The sequence below is a fragment of the Etheostoma spectabile genome, chromosome 8 (genome assembly GCF_008692095.1).
Source record: "Etheostoma spectabile isolate EspeVRDwgs_2016 chromosome 8, UIUC_Espe_1.0, whole genome shotgun sequence".
Classification (NCBI taxonomy): Eukaryota; Metazoa; Chordata; class Actinopteri; order Perciformes; family Percidae; genus Etheostoma; species Etheostoma spectabile.
This window is the reverse complement of record NC_045740.1, coordinates 22,220,314-22,236,266: the sequence shown is the minus strand read 5'-3', so window position 1 is coordinate 22,236,266 and position 15,953 is coordinate 22,220,314. Positions and strand designations below refer to the sequence as shown.

Here is a 15,953-nt window from a genome sequence, read left to right as displayed (position 1 = left end):
ACCGGCCACTTTATTAGGTACACCTGTCCAACTGCTCGTTAACACTTAATTTCTAAGCAGCCAATCACATGGCGGCAACTCAGTGCATTTAGGCATGTAGACATGGTCAAGAGAATCTCCTGCAGTTCAAACCGAGCATCAGTATGGGGAAGAAAGGTGATTTGAGTGACTTTAAACGTGGCATGATTGTTGGTGCCAGAAGGGCTGGTCTGAGTATTTCAGAAACTGCTAATCTACTGGGATTTTCACGCACAACCATCTCTAGGGTTTACAGAGAATGGTCCGAAAAAGAAAAAACATCCAGTGAGCGGCAGTTCTGTGGGCGGAAATGCCTTGTTGATGCCAGAGGTCAGAGGAGAATGGCCAGACTGGTTCGAGCTGATAGAAGGGCAACAGTGACTCAAATAACCACCCGTTACAACCAAGGTGGGCAGAAGAGCATCTCTGAATGCACAGTACGTCCAACTTTGAGGCAGAAGGGCTACAGCAGCAGAAGACCACATCGGGTGCCACTCCTTTCAGCTAAGAACAGGAAACTGAGACTACAATTTGCACAAGCTCATCGAAATTGGACAATAGAAGATTGGAAAAACGTTGCCTGGTCTGATGAGTCTCGATTTCTGCTGCGACAGTCGGATGGTAGGGTCAGAATTTGGCGTCTACAACATGAAAGCATGGATCCATCCTGCCTTGTATCAACGGTTCAGGCTGGTGGTGGTGGTGTCATGGTGTGGGGAATATTTTCTTGGCACTCTTTGGGCCCCTTGGTACCAATTGAGCATCGTTGCAACGCCACAGCCTACCTGAGTATTGTGTGCTGACCATGTCCATCCCTTTATGACCATAATGTACCCAACTTCTGATGGCTACTTTCAGCAGGATAATGCGCCATGTCATAAAGCTGGAATCATCACAGACTGGTTTCTTGAACATGACAATGAGTTCGCTGTACTCAAATGGCCTCCACAGTCACCAGATCTCAATCCATAGAGCATCTTGGGATGTGGTGGAACGGGAGATTCGCATCATGGATGTGCAGCCGACAAATCTGCGGCAACTGTGTGATGCCATCATGTCAATATGGACCAAACTCCCTGAGGAATGCTTCCAGCACCTTGTTGAATCTATGCCACGAAGAATTGAGGCAGTTCTGAAGGCAAAAGGGGGTCCAACCCGTTACTAGCATGGGGTACCTAATAAAGTGGCCGGTGAGTGTATACCTTCTTTTAAAACCGGTTTTTATTAGGATCAAAATGTTTTACTATGTTGTGTACATCCAGAAGACTGTGGACTGCACGGGACTAGAGAACTAGAAAACGTTGCATATTAAACTATAAATGGCCAATAACAGACCAACAGTTTTAAAGGTGTAACCTAACTGGTTAATCTAACTAAATTTCTACAATATATTGTATGCAAAATTAGAATTTGTCCTCAAATTGTTGGTATAGCAATAGCAAGCTCAAATTGACATTTTAAATACACTTAAACAGGATGCACTTTTATAGTTTTATAGCTTTTATAATAGAAATAAATCTTGCAAATCAACGCTGATAACAGGAGTGCAACACAAAGGACTACAAATCGGAGATCCCTTTAGTGAAACCTTTATTGACAGTGGATTTTGAGAGACATTTCCCCCCCCCCCCAATATAAAAAAAGAAGCTGGTCCTGTGGTTTGCTGAAGTCATGACTTGGTGAGCTCCATCAGTCTGTGCAGGATGCTCTGCTGTCCACAGCGAACCTGCAGGGCATTCTGCTGCCTGCTGCTCAGTCCTCCAAGTGCTACTTTGTCCTCCATTAGCGCCTGGGGGCTGTCCACACCCTCCGGCCAGTCCCCGTAAGACCTCATGGTCAGACGGGCTGCTTCATGAATCAGCCGTTTCCACGAAGCCTTTAATCCGGGGAGACCCTCGTTGGAGAAAGCGAGGGAAATCTCGTCTTCTTCATCTTCCTCCCATCCTTCATTATCTTTGAACTCGGAAAACTCCTCCTTTGACATGCACAGCACCTGAAGATGCACAAAGCAAAGACTGGTGTTTCCAATAACAGTTGTTTTTCAAATATTCATCTCCCAAAGATGTGGACTTGAGACTGACAAAAAAATAAATGACGAGTTGTATACAGGCTATGCTTGAGACTCGACTTGGACATGGACAGTGGCTTGCATTAGTTTACACACCCATGTTAAAGTTGACTAAAACAGAGGGATAAAAAAACAAAACATCTTTTGTAGATTGATCTTAATGCCTACTCAAAAAAGGAAAAATCCAACATTAATTGGGGTGGGAATCCCAAGACGCATCATTACGATACTTATGCCACAATACAATATTATTGCAATTTTGAATATGAATGAAGGAGGTTGTCCGTGTAAGGCTCAATAAGTAAGAACCAGAATTCTAAAATGAACTCTTAACCAATGAAGTAATGCTAAAACGGGTGTGATGTGCCCTCTTTTGCTTGTGTGAGTTAAAAAGGTCTGTGCACGCAAACATGTCATTTAAACACCACTGTCGCATGGACCCTCTCACCTTAAGCACAGTATGTAGCTCGGTGTCTGTAAGGCAGCCATGTTTGCCAAAGACAATGGCTCCTTTCTCCTGCATCATCTGGCACAGCAGCTCCCACTGCTGCTCCAGCAGCTGGCGGCCCAGATCGGACCCAGTACCTGCCAAGAGAAGAGGAAGAGGGGAGAAGAGGGGGGAGGGTGAAGAGTAAGCACTAAGTACCGGAGTTGTATTTGGGTCTACGTCAAACACTCCTCTCTCCAGACCTTCAGACAAATCATCTGTAGGGCTGGTTACAGAATTCAATGCTTTTTAGGTACGGAGCGAATTACCTCCTTAGTATTGAATATCAAAAATGTCTCGTCATTCAAGATCAAACTTCAATACTGCTAATCAGCGTCAGTGAGCCAATCAGCATGCAGCATGCTTCTACCAAGATCTAATAATGTTTGTGATTGGCTGTCTAACGTTACACGTTGTAGACATAGACAGCATAAGAAATGGACACTGCCGGACGCAACCTGTCTGAAAGTTGTAAGTCTTCTGGTAGCTGTGCCAAGAGAAATCTCAATCATTCCCAAACAGCAGAGACAGAGCATGAGTAGGAGCTGTCCATGAGCGTAGGAGCAACTTTTGGTAAGTATTCAGATTAATTATTCTGTCATTTTGCATAGTATTTATTTAATTTCAAATATAACGCCAGTACGCCATATTAAGTTACAATTAATATTAAGAAGTTATGTAACATGATACTCAAGAACTTGTGATATGAATTCATACCCAATAGGTGTATGTAAGGAGATAACATAGGCCCAGGCTAATTATAGTTAGTTGCTAACTAAAATGCTAGTTAACATTAGTAATTAATCTTGACTGTATGCCTCCATGTCGCCCCAATTGCCTGCAAGCTTCTCCTGCCTATACGGTAATTTATCTACTGTGCGACAGTAAGTCGCGTGGTCATGACATGATACATGATTCGGTTGTAGAGACATGCAGGGAAAACTCTACGTGACAGACACAGGGCTCACATAGTAGGAGCTTAATAAGAAATAAAGGATTCATGCCGTGATGTTGAAATTCTGAAATTGGTTTAAAAAACAAAAAATGTCTTTCAGGAACCGGTATCAAAGTCACAGTATCATTTTTGAAAAAATGTTGAACACTGTCTGTAAATCTTGTCACCTTGTGTGGCCACTTTGTAGATGTTGGTGATGGGGATGTCCGCGGTGTCATTGCTGTTGCTGGGATACGGCTCCGCGAAGCCGTACATATGCAGCAGCTGCCAGTTGGCCATCTGCCCGTAGGTGTTAAACACCTCCTCGCCTTTAGAAATGGGGCGCACGCAAACCATTTTCAAACTGTCCTGAGAAATATAGCGTGTAGGGAGATGAGAACAACAACAAATTAGTTCAAACAGCAATTATAAAAAGTGAGAGGAAAAAAAAAAAATGGAATGAACTGGCACGCCTCACCGGTGTAAACTCCAGATTAGCATTGTGTTTGGACACATGGTTAAGCATGTCAGCCATGGGAACCATCATCGGTGGGTTGGGGGCCTTCTCCTCCTCCTCCTCATCATCATCGTTGTCTTCATCGTCATCCTCTTCCTGTGGCTCCTGGAAACTACAGTGAGGAGGAAGAACAGGGAGGGACCAGATCAGGGCTGAATTTAGAGCGACAACAAGGAAGGGAAAGATCCAGATACTTTATGTACAGTCTAGAGCCCGACCGATAAAAGGATGTTTAACGCCGATACAAATCTTTCGTTATTTAAAAATCCGATATGCCGATACATATTTTTTTAAATCCAGAAACGCGTTACAAAACATAAACAGTTGGTTATTTATGAGTTCTCACTAAAATAATATGATAATAATTTGTTTTGTCACAACAGAACAGAGGATCATCAAAATATATTAAAGTTCTAATAAATAACACGTATAAAAATACAATTTAAGAGAACTTAAAGTCAAAAACAAACAAAACAAAGTGAACAAAAAAAAAATCAGTGTTGCCAACAGGGACGTTGTAGAGCGCCCTCTGGTGGACAAACTATGCAACGCCAATGATCGTAACATGGTTTACTGTCCGTTTTTATTTTTTAAATATTCATTTATCAGAATCATTTATTAATCATTATAAATGATTCTGAAATGAATATTTAATCTTTTTTTTTTTTTATTAGCCATCATAAATGCCGATACCGATCGGGAAATGCCTAATATTGGCCCGCCGATACATCGGTCGGGCTCCAGTACAGTCATACATCATGAGTGTATTGTATAGGATAGGAGGGGGAAAAAAGGCTCTGTTTGCGTTTCTTTAAACCAATCACAATCGTCTACGCTGCGGACACAGTTGCACCACGCAAAAGACATATAAAATGAAGTTAACTGTTCACACAACACAGTAATGAGATCTGTTGGATGCATGGTTGAATGTAATTTGCTTACAAGTGTATCATGCGTGTACTTTGTCCATAACAAATCCACACCAGTCGGTCCCAAAACGTCCCAGTTAGAGAGTAAATGTCAAAAACATATCCTTTGCAAATCTTTACAACAGTTCCCCGAAAGAACCAAGCAGGCCTGCCTTGTTGCACCATCCAAATATAGCCATTTTCACCACCACTTTTTAACCGGCGAGCTGACGGTGGGTGGAAAAACTCTTTTTAGTAAACTCTGTGTACACAAACAATGTTCTCAATGCTGGAGTTCATGTGTGGAGTCCCTGGTGATACTTGGAGCAAAGTTTCATGTTGTGTTGAGCCTTCTTTGTGTTTTAAAGATAGCGATTTTGATGCGATCATAGAAGTACCCCTAGCACTCCCATTCAAAAGGTCATTGGGCCAAAAACTACAATACGGTAAATCTTAAAAGTGGCGCTTCTGTCCTAATAATGCTTTTAAAGGAAAGTATGACTCAGGTACATTCACAAAAAGGAAAGCCTAGGTTGCATTTTGGCAAGCGTTACGCTTTAACATTAACCATTTATGGTAAAAACGTTTATTGTGTTTTAAAAAAGTTATTTTTGCAAGTTGAAGTTTATATTTCCTAACTTTAATATGTCAGCAAATGCAAAAATAACTATTGACAACTAAGTTTCATAGGTTTAACGCTAGGTTGAACTTTAGTAACCATAATGGAACGATGACGCTAAAGCTTTAGCTTTGAATGTAACGTCAATTACATTCAAACCATTGCCAAATGAGTTGCTACCAAACTGAGACTATTTGTTGTTGTTTCCCCCGAAGAGAACGGAGTTAGACAACGGCAACACACATCGCCGCTTATCCTGGAAATGAACTGTTGTCGTTTCAGACTACATGCTCTCTGACCTGTAGGCCATGACAAAGGCCACCAGCTGTGTGTACAGATCCAGTGTGTGTGTGTCGGGGTTCCACAGGTCCCGATGCTTGGTAATGAAGGGAAGGACAACGTCAGAGTATTCCCTCTGGATGTTGGCCAAATCTGTGTCCACAGCCTCCGGTATACCTGTTCCTCTCAACAGTCTGTCTCTCTCCTGTTTAGACCTGGACGGATCAACCGTAAATTACAAGAAAGCTACACAAATTCACCCTTCACCAACAGAACATTAAAAGGAACACACCAACTTATTGGGACTTTAGCTTATTCACCTAGCCCCCAGAGTAAGATAAGCTCATACATACCCTTCTCATCTCCGTGCGGGTCGTAACTCTGTCTGGCGTGAACCTGTTTGAGTCGTGATTCACTCGGATTTTTCACCCGAGTCTTAAAATGTACTCACGAGCCACGAGTTTCTAGTATCATTAACTCGGATCACTTGAGTTAAAATGATAACAGTGCCACACACAAACCTCTTGCAACATTAGCTACTACTAGTCCTAGCCATATTAGCTGCTAAAAGCTTTAGAACTTACAATTTCATGAGCAACAACTCCTCCACAAGTCAACTCAAGCAACTGAGTGAGCAGAGAGACAGTCCAAGACAGGTTATAGGAACTTACCGACCCGCAGACTCATAGAAGGAAGCTCACATGGGATCCCTCGAGAACTCACGAATCCTCGATGACTTGTGAGTTGTCAATGACTCATGATTTCTTGCTTGAGTTAGTCAATCGCGGGAATCAGCTGGCTATGAGTGGCTCTATATTTTCCGAAGCCAAAGCACTGCTACTTTGGAGGAGTGATTAGCTCTACACACTCTCGGCTTCTTATATGCTTTGAACTAATCACTCCGCCCAAGTAGCAGAAGTTGCAGTGCTTTGGCTTCCGAGAATATAGCTCCCAGTTTGTATACGGTTAGAATATGACTGTGTATCATGTGACCTTGTTATTAGTACAAATAGGAGCATGTTGGCGTTATTTTGTCACTTATTGGGACCCGTAGGCTAGTTGGAGACGGTTCCCTCCAGCATCTTTGGCTAGGCTAGCGCTGGGTGCGCCAGACAGAGTTACAACACGCACGGAGATGAGAAGGGCATGTATCGACTTATCTAACTCTGGGGGATACGGTGAATGAGCTAAAGTCCCAAGAAGTCGGCGTGTTCCTTTAAGGGGAAAGGCTGTCACTGTGGTTGGCAATGTAATTTTTTCTTGATTTCTAGAAAGGGCTTTAGACACTAAATTAAAACTGTTTCTTACCAGAACATGGGGTGGTCCAGTGTCTTGAAATCGGTCCACAGAGAGAGGTAAGGTTTCCAGTGGGACTGTGGAGAGGTATATTCATACAGCAGAGCCAGTAGCAGAGGAACCCAGCCAGACGAGCTCTCCAGACATGGCTTCTCTGTGGAAAAAGGTAAAAGGAGAAAACAGAGAGGTTACAATCAGAGAGGCAAAACAGGCAGCTTTCATCTTGGGCAAGTTTCTTTTTAATCATTAACTGTCACCTTTCTCCAGCAGAGCAGAGACCTTGGTTGTTTCCTGATGGAGAAGAGCTGATCTGGGGATGGTGAATAAAACCTCCCCCTCCTCTATGTTGTCCACAGCCAGCATCCCATACTGTGCCACTGTTCCCTCTGTACTCACACACACCTACACAGAGACACATAGCCTATTGAGTTGATTTCATGTCCAATTTTTTCACTTTTTTTTTATTCTAAAGTACTGTTCTAAGTTCTAGTGACCTGGTGAGGTTTCACTATAAGCCCCCCCCCCCCCCCCCCCCCCCAAAGGTTTCTGACCTCTTCAGCACACACTCTCACTCTCTCTTTCTATGTGAAAGACATTGAAACAATACAAGTATTCTGTTTTTTATAAAGGAGTGCAAACCCATTTGGTTAGGGAGATGGGATCAATTCAGCTTACTCAAGCTTCCGGTCAAATACGGAACAAGGAGAAATGGCAGGAAAAAACTGACAAAACAAAGTGAGTGGCTGAATAGTAGCTAAGTCTAAGGCCTGAGTGCACTGTAACAATAACATACCTTATTGCTGAGGTCTAAGCCCACTCTGTTGCACCACTGAAGAAAGTTCTGCAGAGGATTCATCTCCGAACCATCATCTACCTGTCAGCACAAGGATACAAACTTAAACATATTATGATATAGTATATGCGACCTAGTCCTTTTTGGTAAACTTGACTTTACTGTGATAGTAAGTTACAGTGACTGTGACCGCTGCCGAACACGTAACGATAGCTTATTTAAAAACAATAGCACCATTAGCTGGAATACAGACTACTACAACTGCGTTTATAACGTTGCCAAGTTAGCTTAGATTAGTTTAGGTAGATATATGTAAACGTTAACATTATGAGCCAACACAGCATGCATCGGTGACTGGACGTTACACAAATACACATGCACAAACATATTTGTTTATTTGTTAAAACTGATAAAATTGTAACCTTTGGCCGTTTCGCTTTGGTTGCCATCTTTATAAATGTTGTTCCAAACCCAGGACCATAGGTGCTGATGCTGGTTACCGGTAACTAGTGTTCGCTAACGTTAGCCCAAAGCTAGCTCGAGCATGCGGACTGTGGAGAAAACGTGGGTTAAATTGGACCCAACTTTCAGACTTGCAGGCAGCCAAAGTCTCAAGGCTACATAGATAGCTAGCGTTAGCCCAACCGTTCTCTCCGTTTTCTCAGGCTGAAGCAGAGGCATTCGGTGGAAATGGGTCGTATGAATATATAAAACACTATGTTGGATCCATTACAACCCTTTGTTTTGTTTAAATACCACATTGGTTATGTTAATTAATCTGCAGTTTTAAGTTTGAGCACTGGGTGGAGCACCGCTCGGGAAGGCATGAAGGTAATCAGCCACAGGTAGGCCAACACAGGTGTATGGAGAAACGGGGAAAGCGTGCTTTTCACCGTGTCATGGGTTAAATTGTTTGACAAGAACAATGAGTGGAACTAAACCAGAAATGGAATGAAATGGACTAATGCTCGTGCGACCGTGAGTACTAGACCGTTAAGGAAGATAAGTGGGTCACAGCACCGAAATTCAGACAAATTGTGGACATTAATTATTGGCACGCAGAGCACGAGTTCAAACAAGTTCTTTGATCCTATGTGAGCACCGTCACACTAACCAGCCAGCTCCAAACATGTGAACGAGGCCTCTCCACTTTGTCGTTTAAACAAAGTGGAATAAATGTATAAAAGATAAAAAAAAAAAAAAAAAATCCATTCAAAATGCGAAATTAATTAGTAGGCCTAAGCTGACATCAAATTCACATACATGGCATTTAGGAAACCTTTATTGGAACCATTGGCACAGCAAGATGTCCAGACTAGTACAATAGTAATTTTCTTTTTTGTGTCAGCCAGGTAATTTTTTTTTTTTTTTTACTAAAGCAGTATATGAAATATCTGGTCTTGCCAAATGTAATTGTTCCAGTTATTTTTCTGAATAGGTTTAGATACATCCAGGCACGGCGCCAGGATTTCAGTTTTGGATGGGCCAGACCAATTTTGGGTGGGCCTTAAATTAAAACATGATATCAAATCACTGTTTAACCTAATACAAATGACTAATATACTGTTATGTTATCTGTGCTAATATAATAGAGATTTCAATAGATTGATGCTCTTTAAATATGTTGTAAAAAACATTGTACAAAAGTTTGGTTGTATAGGACGACCCTATCTGACCGCTCTCCTTGGTTCTGCCCAGAGAGGAGCGCTTTGGAATCTCCATTACGCACCATACCTGGCTGCGCTATTACGCAAAGCTCCATAGACCTAAGACTGGAACAGTGGTCAGGCATTTAATATTTCCCCAAAACATAATTTAGTTCTGCTCGTATAACAGGAGGCTGAATATTTCACAATTCTGTTTAATTGTTTTTAAGTTTTCAACAACACTGCTCGACAGTTTCATTCAATACTCGGGCACAGAACTTGTTCATTGACGTCATCTGTCGTGTAAAACAAGACTCAGGTTATTTCCGAAAGAGACAAACTGTTACTTTAGTGTGATTCATGTTATAACCATATTTAACAAAAGGAAATAAATCACATTAACAACAGACACAGCGCCGATAACAAGGGGAACCCATGAGGGAAAAAGAACAGTAACAAGCTGATATAGAAATAGAAATGTGCCTGTAGATTTGTAACGGGTTATGAATCGATTATTTTAATATATCTCAATACAGACAGAGTAGCCTTCACACACCTAAAAAAGGCCTAGAAGAAGCGAACACAGAACGACTCATTTCCTCTTTTTCTCTCTGCTATGTTACTAACTTTCAACATGTAGCCTACGGATTCATCGCATGTTTTTAGGTCGCCTCACACACACACACACACACACACACACACACACACACACACACACACACACACACACACACACACACACACACACACTGACACAAATTACAGCAGTAGTCGGCGGGGTTTGCTCTTTAAAATGTCGATGATATCATCGAAGTCAAGAGTTACTGTAAGCGCTCTTATGTCAACAGACACAGAGACATAAGGCGAGACGTAAGCATGGTGCTCCTGTTTGGTGTTTTAATCTGATTGCACTGGAAAAGTGTACAGGACGTCATCGGCAGTGTTCTCAGAGCTTTTAGGAAAGCATGGATATTTGGGAAAACGTCCTCATTGCATATGTCCATCACTTCAACAAGACTTTTGAGATGTTCTCCTCTTTTTTTCGTCCTCTCTGAATTTCACAAACACTGCGAGCTCCGACTCTGACACGGTTATGTTGAAGCGCTTCCCTGCATCGTTGAGAGTGGCCAAGCGATGGTGTCACTTGTATGAAGGCTAGGGGACATCAGGACTGCTGATGGTGTCATTAGTCTGAAGGCTAGGGGACATCAGGACTGCTGATGGTGTCATTAGTCTGAAGGCTAGGGGACATCAGGACTGCTGCAGATGCCAGAGGTGTCACTGTGGAATTGAGTGTTCAGTTCACTAAGCTGGCAGTAGCGCTTTTGGAAATGTTGCGCAGATCACTGTCACTTAATAGACAAACAACTTTTTTTAAATTAAGTTAAAAACTACTTAAGATTTAGACTAATTTAGCACAAATTACGAGATAATTTGCCACTTTTTAATAATTCTTTATAATTAAACATTTTATTTATTTTTTTATGAAAATTTGTGGGTGGGCCTGTTGAAAAGTGGGTGGGCCTAGGCCCGTCAGGCCCACCCATGACGCCGTGCCTGGATACATCTCACTTCTTTACTGTCTTTGTTAGTAATGATCACATCAGCTAGATACTGTTTCTCCAACTTTGGTCAGTAGGCTACAAGGCAGGATTAGCTGGGAGACTTCTTTTAACCCTCATTTTGTCCTTGGGTCAAATTCGACCCGTTTTCAGTTAATTATTATTTTTTTTTTGTTTCAAAAAATGGGCCATCAAAATAAGCGTTGAAAAGTTCAACATTAAAAATATCAAAAAACTTTGGGAAAAACATTGAAAAAAGCACCCACAACATTGAAAAAAGTAACAAAAATGTTGGAAAAAGTGATCAAAACTTTGTTTTTTTTTGTCATGGTTGACGAAAAGACAACACAAGGGTTAAACGAGGGCACAGTTGTGGAATACCTGCAGAACAGGGACATGGAAGTAGTTCTTTTGTAGGTTATGGTGAACTAGTGTGTGTTGTAGCGGTGTTTTTCCATTGAGAATGAGCTAGCATGCTATGGTTAGCCACCTCGCCTCAGCTAATGATGTAGAAAGCCATGCAGATTTTGAACAGCCTACCTGAAGACTGAAGGCAGAGGACATTCAGAAACCTGTACCTCACTCAAAACAGCATGGATAGATTTTTTTTTCCTAGTTTGTATGCATGAAGATACATAACACTAGCTTATATGCACAGGGTCAAAGTGTGCATTAAAGTTTGCACACAGATGCATACGATCCAATGTTTGGAACAGAATCATTTTGAGTGGTTGCGTAATAGCTCCTAATAAGAATAACATTAAGAATGGTAATTTCTGTGTTTGTCATTTTGGATCAAACTGGTTTCATTAAGCTGTTAGAAAGATGCCAACTACAGTTTGTTTTAGCTGCGTCACTGCTGGGTCACTCATGATTAAAAATCTAAATTTCAGGAAGCTTACAAACTCAGGACAGCGCAGAATAACTGCAATGTGACACAAAGTTTTCTTATACTCCGGCATCATATGAAGCAGTGTAACTGTAACATTTAAAGCCATGTGTGCTACCCCAGACAGGTGACATGTTTGTCAGTGTGTCTGATCAATAATAGTAGAACTATAATCCCTTTTATAGAAGTTTTTCTTAATCAATCTGCTACATGTACTGAAACAAACTTACTGTCAAAACTCTAAGTACAATCCTCACAGTGTGGTACATTCAGCACACCACTGTGACTTGCTTAAGGTGATAACTCATATTTCAATCCATCAATGAGTAAATCAGTGTCATCAAAACAAAAGGTTCCTTTATCATTGCTTAGACCAAGACTTTACGTCAAAAGGAGCCAGTTGAGGTGGTTCGGGTATCTGGTAAGGATGTCTCCTGGGCGCCTAGGGAGGTGTTCCAGGCATGTCCAGCTGGGAGGAGGCCTGGGGGAAGACCCAGGACTAGGTGGAGGGATTAGGCTCGTTCGAGATGAACTGCGCCTCGCCTGTAAAGTGGACGAGAGCAGGCGGTAGCAGCGGGGGGCGGTGACAAAAAGCTGCGGTAAAGTCGGACAGTTTCCAGCCGATTCCAGCCGCCTTCAGGCTGGACAGGAAGTGATGAAAACACTGTGGTGCGATTCCGATTTAATAAAATATAATCAGACCCACATACCAGCTGGTACACAGTCTCCAGTTGTTTTAGTTATGACAGAGTAGCTGGCAAAGGGCTATACTCTATCAGCCACACATGTGTTCTGGACAGAATAAGTCTTTAAATCAGACAAATAGCAATTAAAATCCCTCCGATTCAAAAACAATAAAAAGTTTATATAAAACGTCATCATGTTGTAAACCAATCAGCTGTTAAATCAGCTGAGAAGCCGGCGTTTCCCAGCATGCTCTGGGTCCGCCTGGGTCCGCCTGGCTCTTGCAGTCGGTGAAAAGCAACTGCGCCGCCTGCGTCTCAGAACTGCATCCGCCTTGCTCTCGTGAGATTTCCGTTGCCCACGTGTGCATGACGTCAGAGCAAGTCGGGATCAAGTCGGACACAAATCTAACCGGCATGCAACGGGCGCCGATCGCCAGTGATCGATTCTGCGCAGACCTGGCTCATCTCGAACGAGCCTATTATATCTCCAATTTGGCCTGGGAACGTCTCGGGATCCCCCAGTCGGAGCTGGTTAATGTGGCTTGGGAAAGGGAAGTTTGCTGGAGCTGCTGTCCCCCCAACCCGACACAGGATAAGTGGACAAAGAGGGATGGATGGATGGATGGATGGATGGACAGTCAAAATGCAAAGACACATGCTAAATGACAGTGTATCTGAAAGTGTGATAGTTACCTTCTATAATATTGTCCAATTGCTAACATTGTATATTCATGCAACTGAATAGTATTTCTCATCAAATGTGCACACCAGCTAACTGCTAATACATAAAGAAAGCTTGTACAGAAAAAAAGATATTCAACAGCAAAATTACAATAAATACGTTAGGCGCCACAAACAAAATGCAGAGAGCATCAGAGCTCTACATAACCTGTTAAGAAATATTAACATTTATTCTTTGGATTAATGAGGACGGAAAGAGGCCAGGCTTCCAATGAACAATTAACAAAAGGTTTAATGAAACAGCATGATCAAAATGACATGACAAAGACAATAAAACACAAAACATAACAACACTGACAGTAGCGGACTTGATCCTTGCTTCTCCCTGATGGAGTCACATGAGATCAGTCCAGAAATCATCTCCAGGTCCCAAATGTATCCCAAAGAAGTTGAGGGTGGTTCCTCATATTAAATCTTTCCCTCTTGGTCAGATGTTTTCTCAAGATCAAGTCCCACCTCTGAATTGTCAGGCTTATTCCAGGTAAAGGTCTTTAGAATTAGAATTAGAATTAAACTTTATTGTCATTGCACTGTCACAAGTACAAGCAACGAAATGTGGTTTACATCTATCCAGAATTTCTATACAGGGTATAAATATTGTATATAATTTTGTCATGGCAGTGCCAATTCTATTCAGGTTTACTGGGATATGGATTTCCTTTGTTCATAGTCAAGTCTGTTATTTCAGTTAGCCTAATAGCTGGTTTGATTTGCATTGAGAGATGATCTTTTGGAAAAGTTCCCCATGCCTATCTCTATGTATGGTGAAGGTATGTGATGATGTGGGGCTATTTTAATTCCAAAGGCCAAGGGAACTTTATCAGGATGCATAGTATCCTGGATCCATGAAATAACTGGCCTTTAAAATTAAAAATCTGCCTGCCTCTATGGGAATTTAACATAAGGGTGTGTATACTTGTGCCCCCTGTATTTTAAGGAAGAACATTTATTTATTTACAATACATTATTCATACACAAAGAAAATTTATGTCCTAAAAGATTGGATTTTCATTTTTTTTTTCTCCTCTTTTTCATCAACTTTAGCATGGGTGTGTAAAGCCACTGTTGTAGTTCCTTTCAGCTGGAAAGAGACAACGAGAAAAGAAGGCACATGGATGAAGCTTACCATCAGTGGAGCTTCCCTGGGACAGGATGGCGCCAACCCCCACATCAGAAGCGTCCACTTCCACTACACTATAAGAAGGGAGGTACCAGGCTGAGGGAGGTTCTTCAACTCCACGAAAGCTATAAACAAACCCAAAGTGACAGATCATATCTCACAGGACATCATTTACCATACTCTAGAACACTGCAAGGACATTGATTAGTCTAAACGGCATGACCTGATATTCAAAGTGGCCCATGGGCGTGTTGATCTCCGTCAACCACTCAGCCCCCTCCTTTTATACAAATAAGATGATACGCATTGCGTAAATGGACCTTGGTGAACACAGTAGCGCCCTGCAGGGAATCAAAAGCAGAGTTCATCAAGGGTAGAGGGTAATTGTTCTCAATTGTAATGGAGTTAATTTGTTATCTAAGGTTCGGGAGCAGGGCCACGCTTAAACCACACCTCTAATCACCAGACAGACCTACATACCGTGCTGCGCAGCCAGGCTCGTGTCTCTGATTGCTTGATGCAAAAGGGTCATCGTTCCACGCTCTCAGTCATGGATCCGGAGCTATAGCTACGCTCACCTGATGTCAACGACGATCTGTACGACGATCTATTCGAAACAGGGCATGTTTCAGTCACGCCGCAGAAGTTGGATCTCGTCATGTGTCTCACCAGCGCCGATTGTGATTTGCGGTCACCATGCCTCGGCTTCGCTCGGATCTCCACTCCTCCGCCGAACGATCCCCGGCTCCCAGCGGCTTCAGCTTCAGCTTCCAGCGGCTCCCAGCGGCCTCAGCTTCAGCTTCCAGTGGCTCTCAGGCTTCGTCCCCTCAGTCTGTAAGGTCGGGAAATCGGAACTTCGTAATCAGCCTTCCTCCCGTAGTGGCGCCCGCTACTCTCCTCGACGCAGCGCGCCCTCCTCCGTGGCGGGCCGTCTCTACCTCCACAGATATCAGATACCTAACCCGATATCAGAGACTGGACCGTGGCCCGCCTTCAACGGTACCTCATTGACACCATTACTGCATTGCACCGGTTCTTCCTAGCCTCGGTTGCTACCCGTAGGCGGCAACCACTGGGCCTCTGGCACTTCCGGGTCCCCGCATGACGTCACAGGCCTCGCTTGCCACGGCATGTCTCACCAGCTCCCCCTGGCGGGGGTCAGGTCGTAATTCCCCATGTGCCTGCTCCCTCTGTCATGTCTCAGGCAATCTCTGCCTTTTCATCCCTGTGTTTGCAGGCTTCACAAGACCCCGTGCACATGCATCCCTTCATCCCTTCCTCTACCCTTTCTCCAGCTGTTCCTGGCCAATTGGCTTCTGCTCCCTCCCTCTCCAAGCTGGCCGCACTGCAATTCCAGTGCCACATCCAGCCGATCAAGGGGACCTACCTA

At 42.9% G+C, this 15,953-nt stretch overlaps 1 protein-coding gene across 2 annotated transcripts; it reads right to left on the bottom strand.

Annotated features, from left to right (window-relative positions):
• Positions 1–1,652: 1,652 nt before the first annotated feature.
• Positions 1,653–14,641, bottom strand: setd6 (SET domain containing 6, protein lysine methyltransferase). 2 transcript variants are annotated; one of them, XM_032524152.1, is made up of 9 exons: positions 14,570–14,641; positions 7,920–8,000; positions 7,384–7,528; positions 7,139–7,280; positions 5,851–6,045; positions 3,986–4,136; positions 3,696–3,876; positions 2,535–2,671; positions 1,653–2,011 (listed from the first exon to the last, which is right to left on the bottom strand). In XM_032524152.1, exons 1-9 carry the CDS (start codon positions 14,612–14,614, stop codon positions 1,688–1,690), a joined length of 1,401 nt encoding a protein of 466 aa, XP_032380043.1. In that variant the 5' UTR covers positions 14,615–14,641; the 3' UTR covers positions 1,653–1,687. The 2 variants fall into 2 exon arrangements, with proteins under 2 accessions (XP_032380043.1, XP_032380044.1); XM_032524153.1 differs by lacking the exon at positions 14,570–14,641 and adding an exon at positions 8,342–8,593 and having other exon boundaries at positions 1,688–2,011.
• Between the last annotated feature and the right edge of the window lie 1,312 nt (positions 14,642–15,953).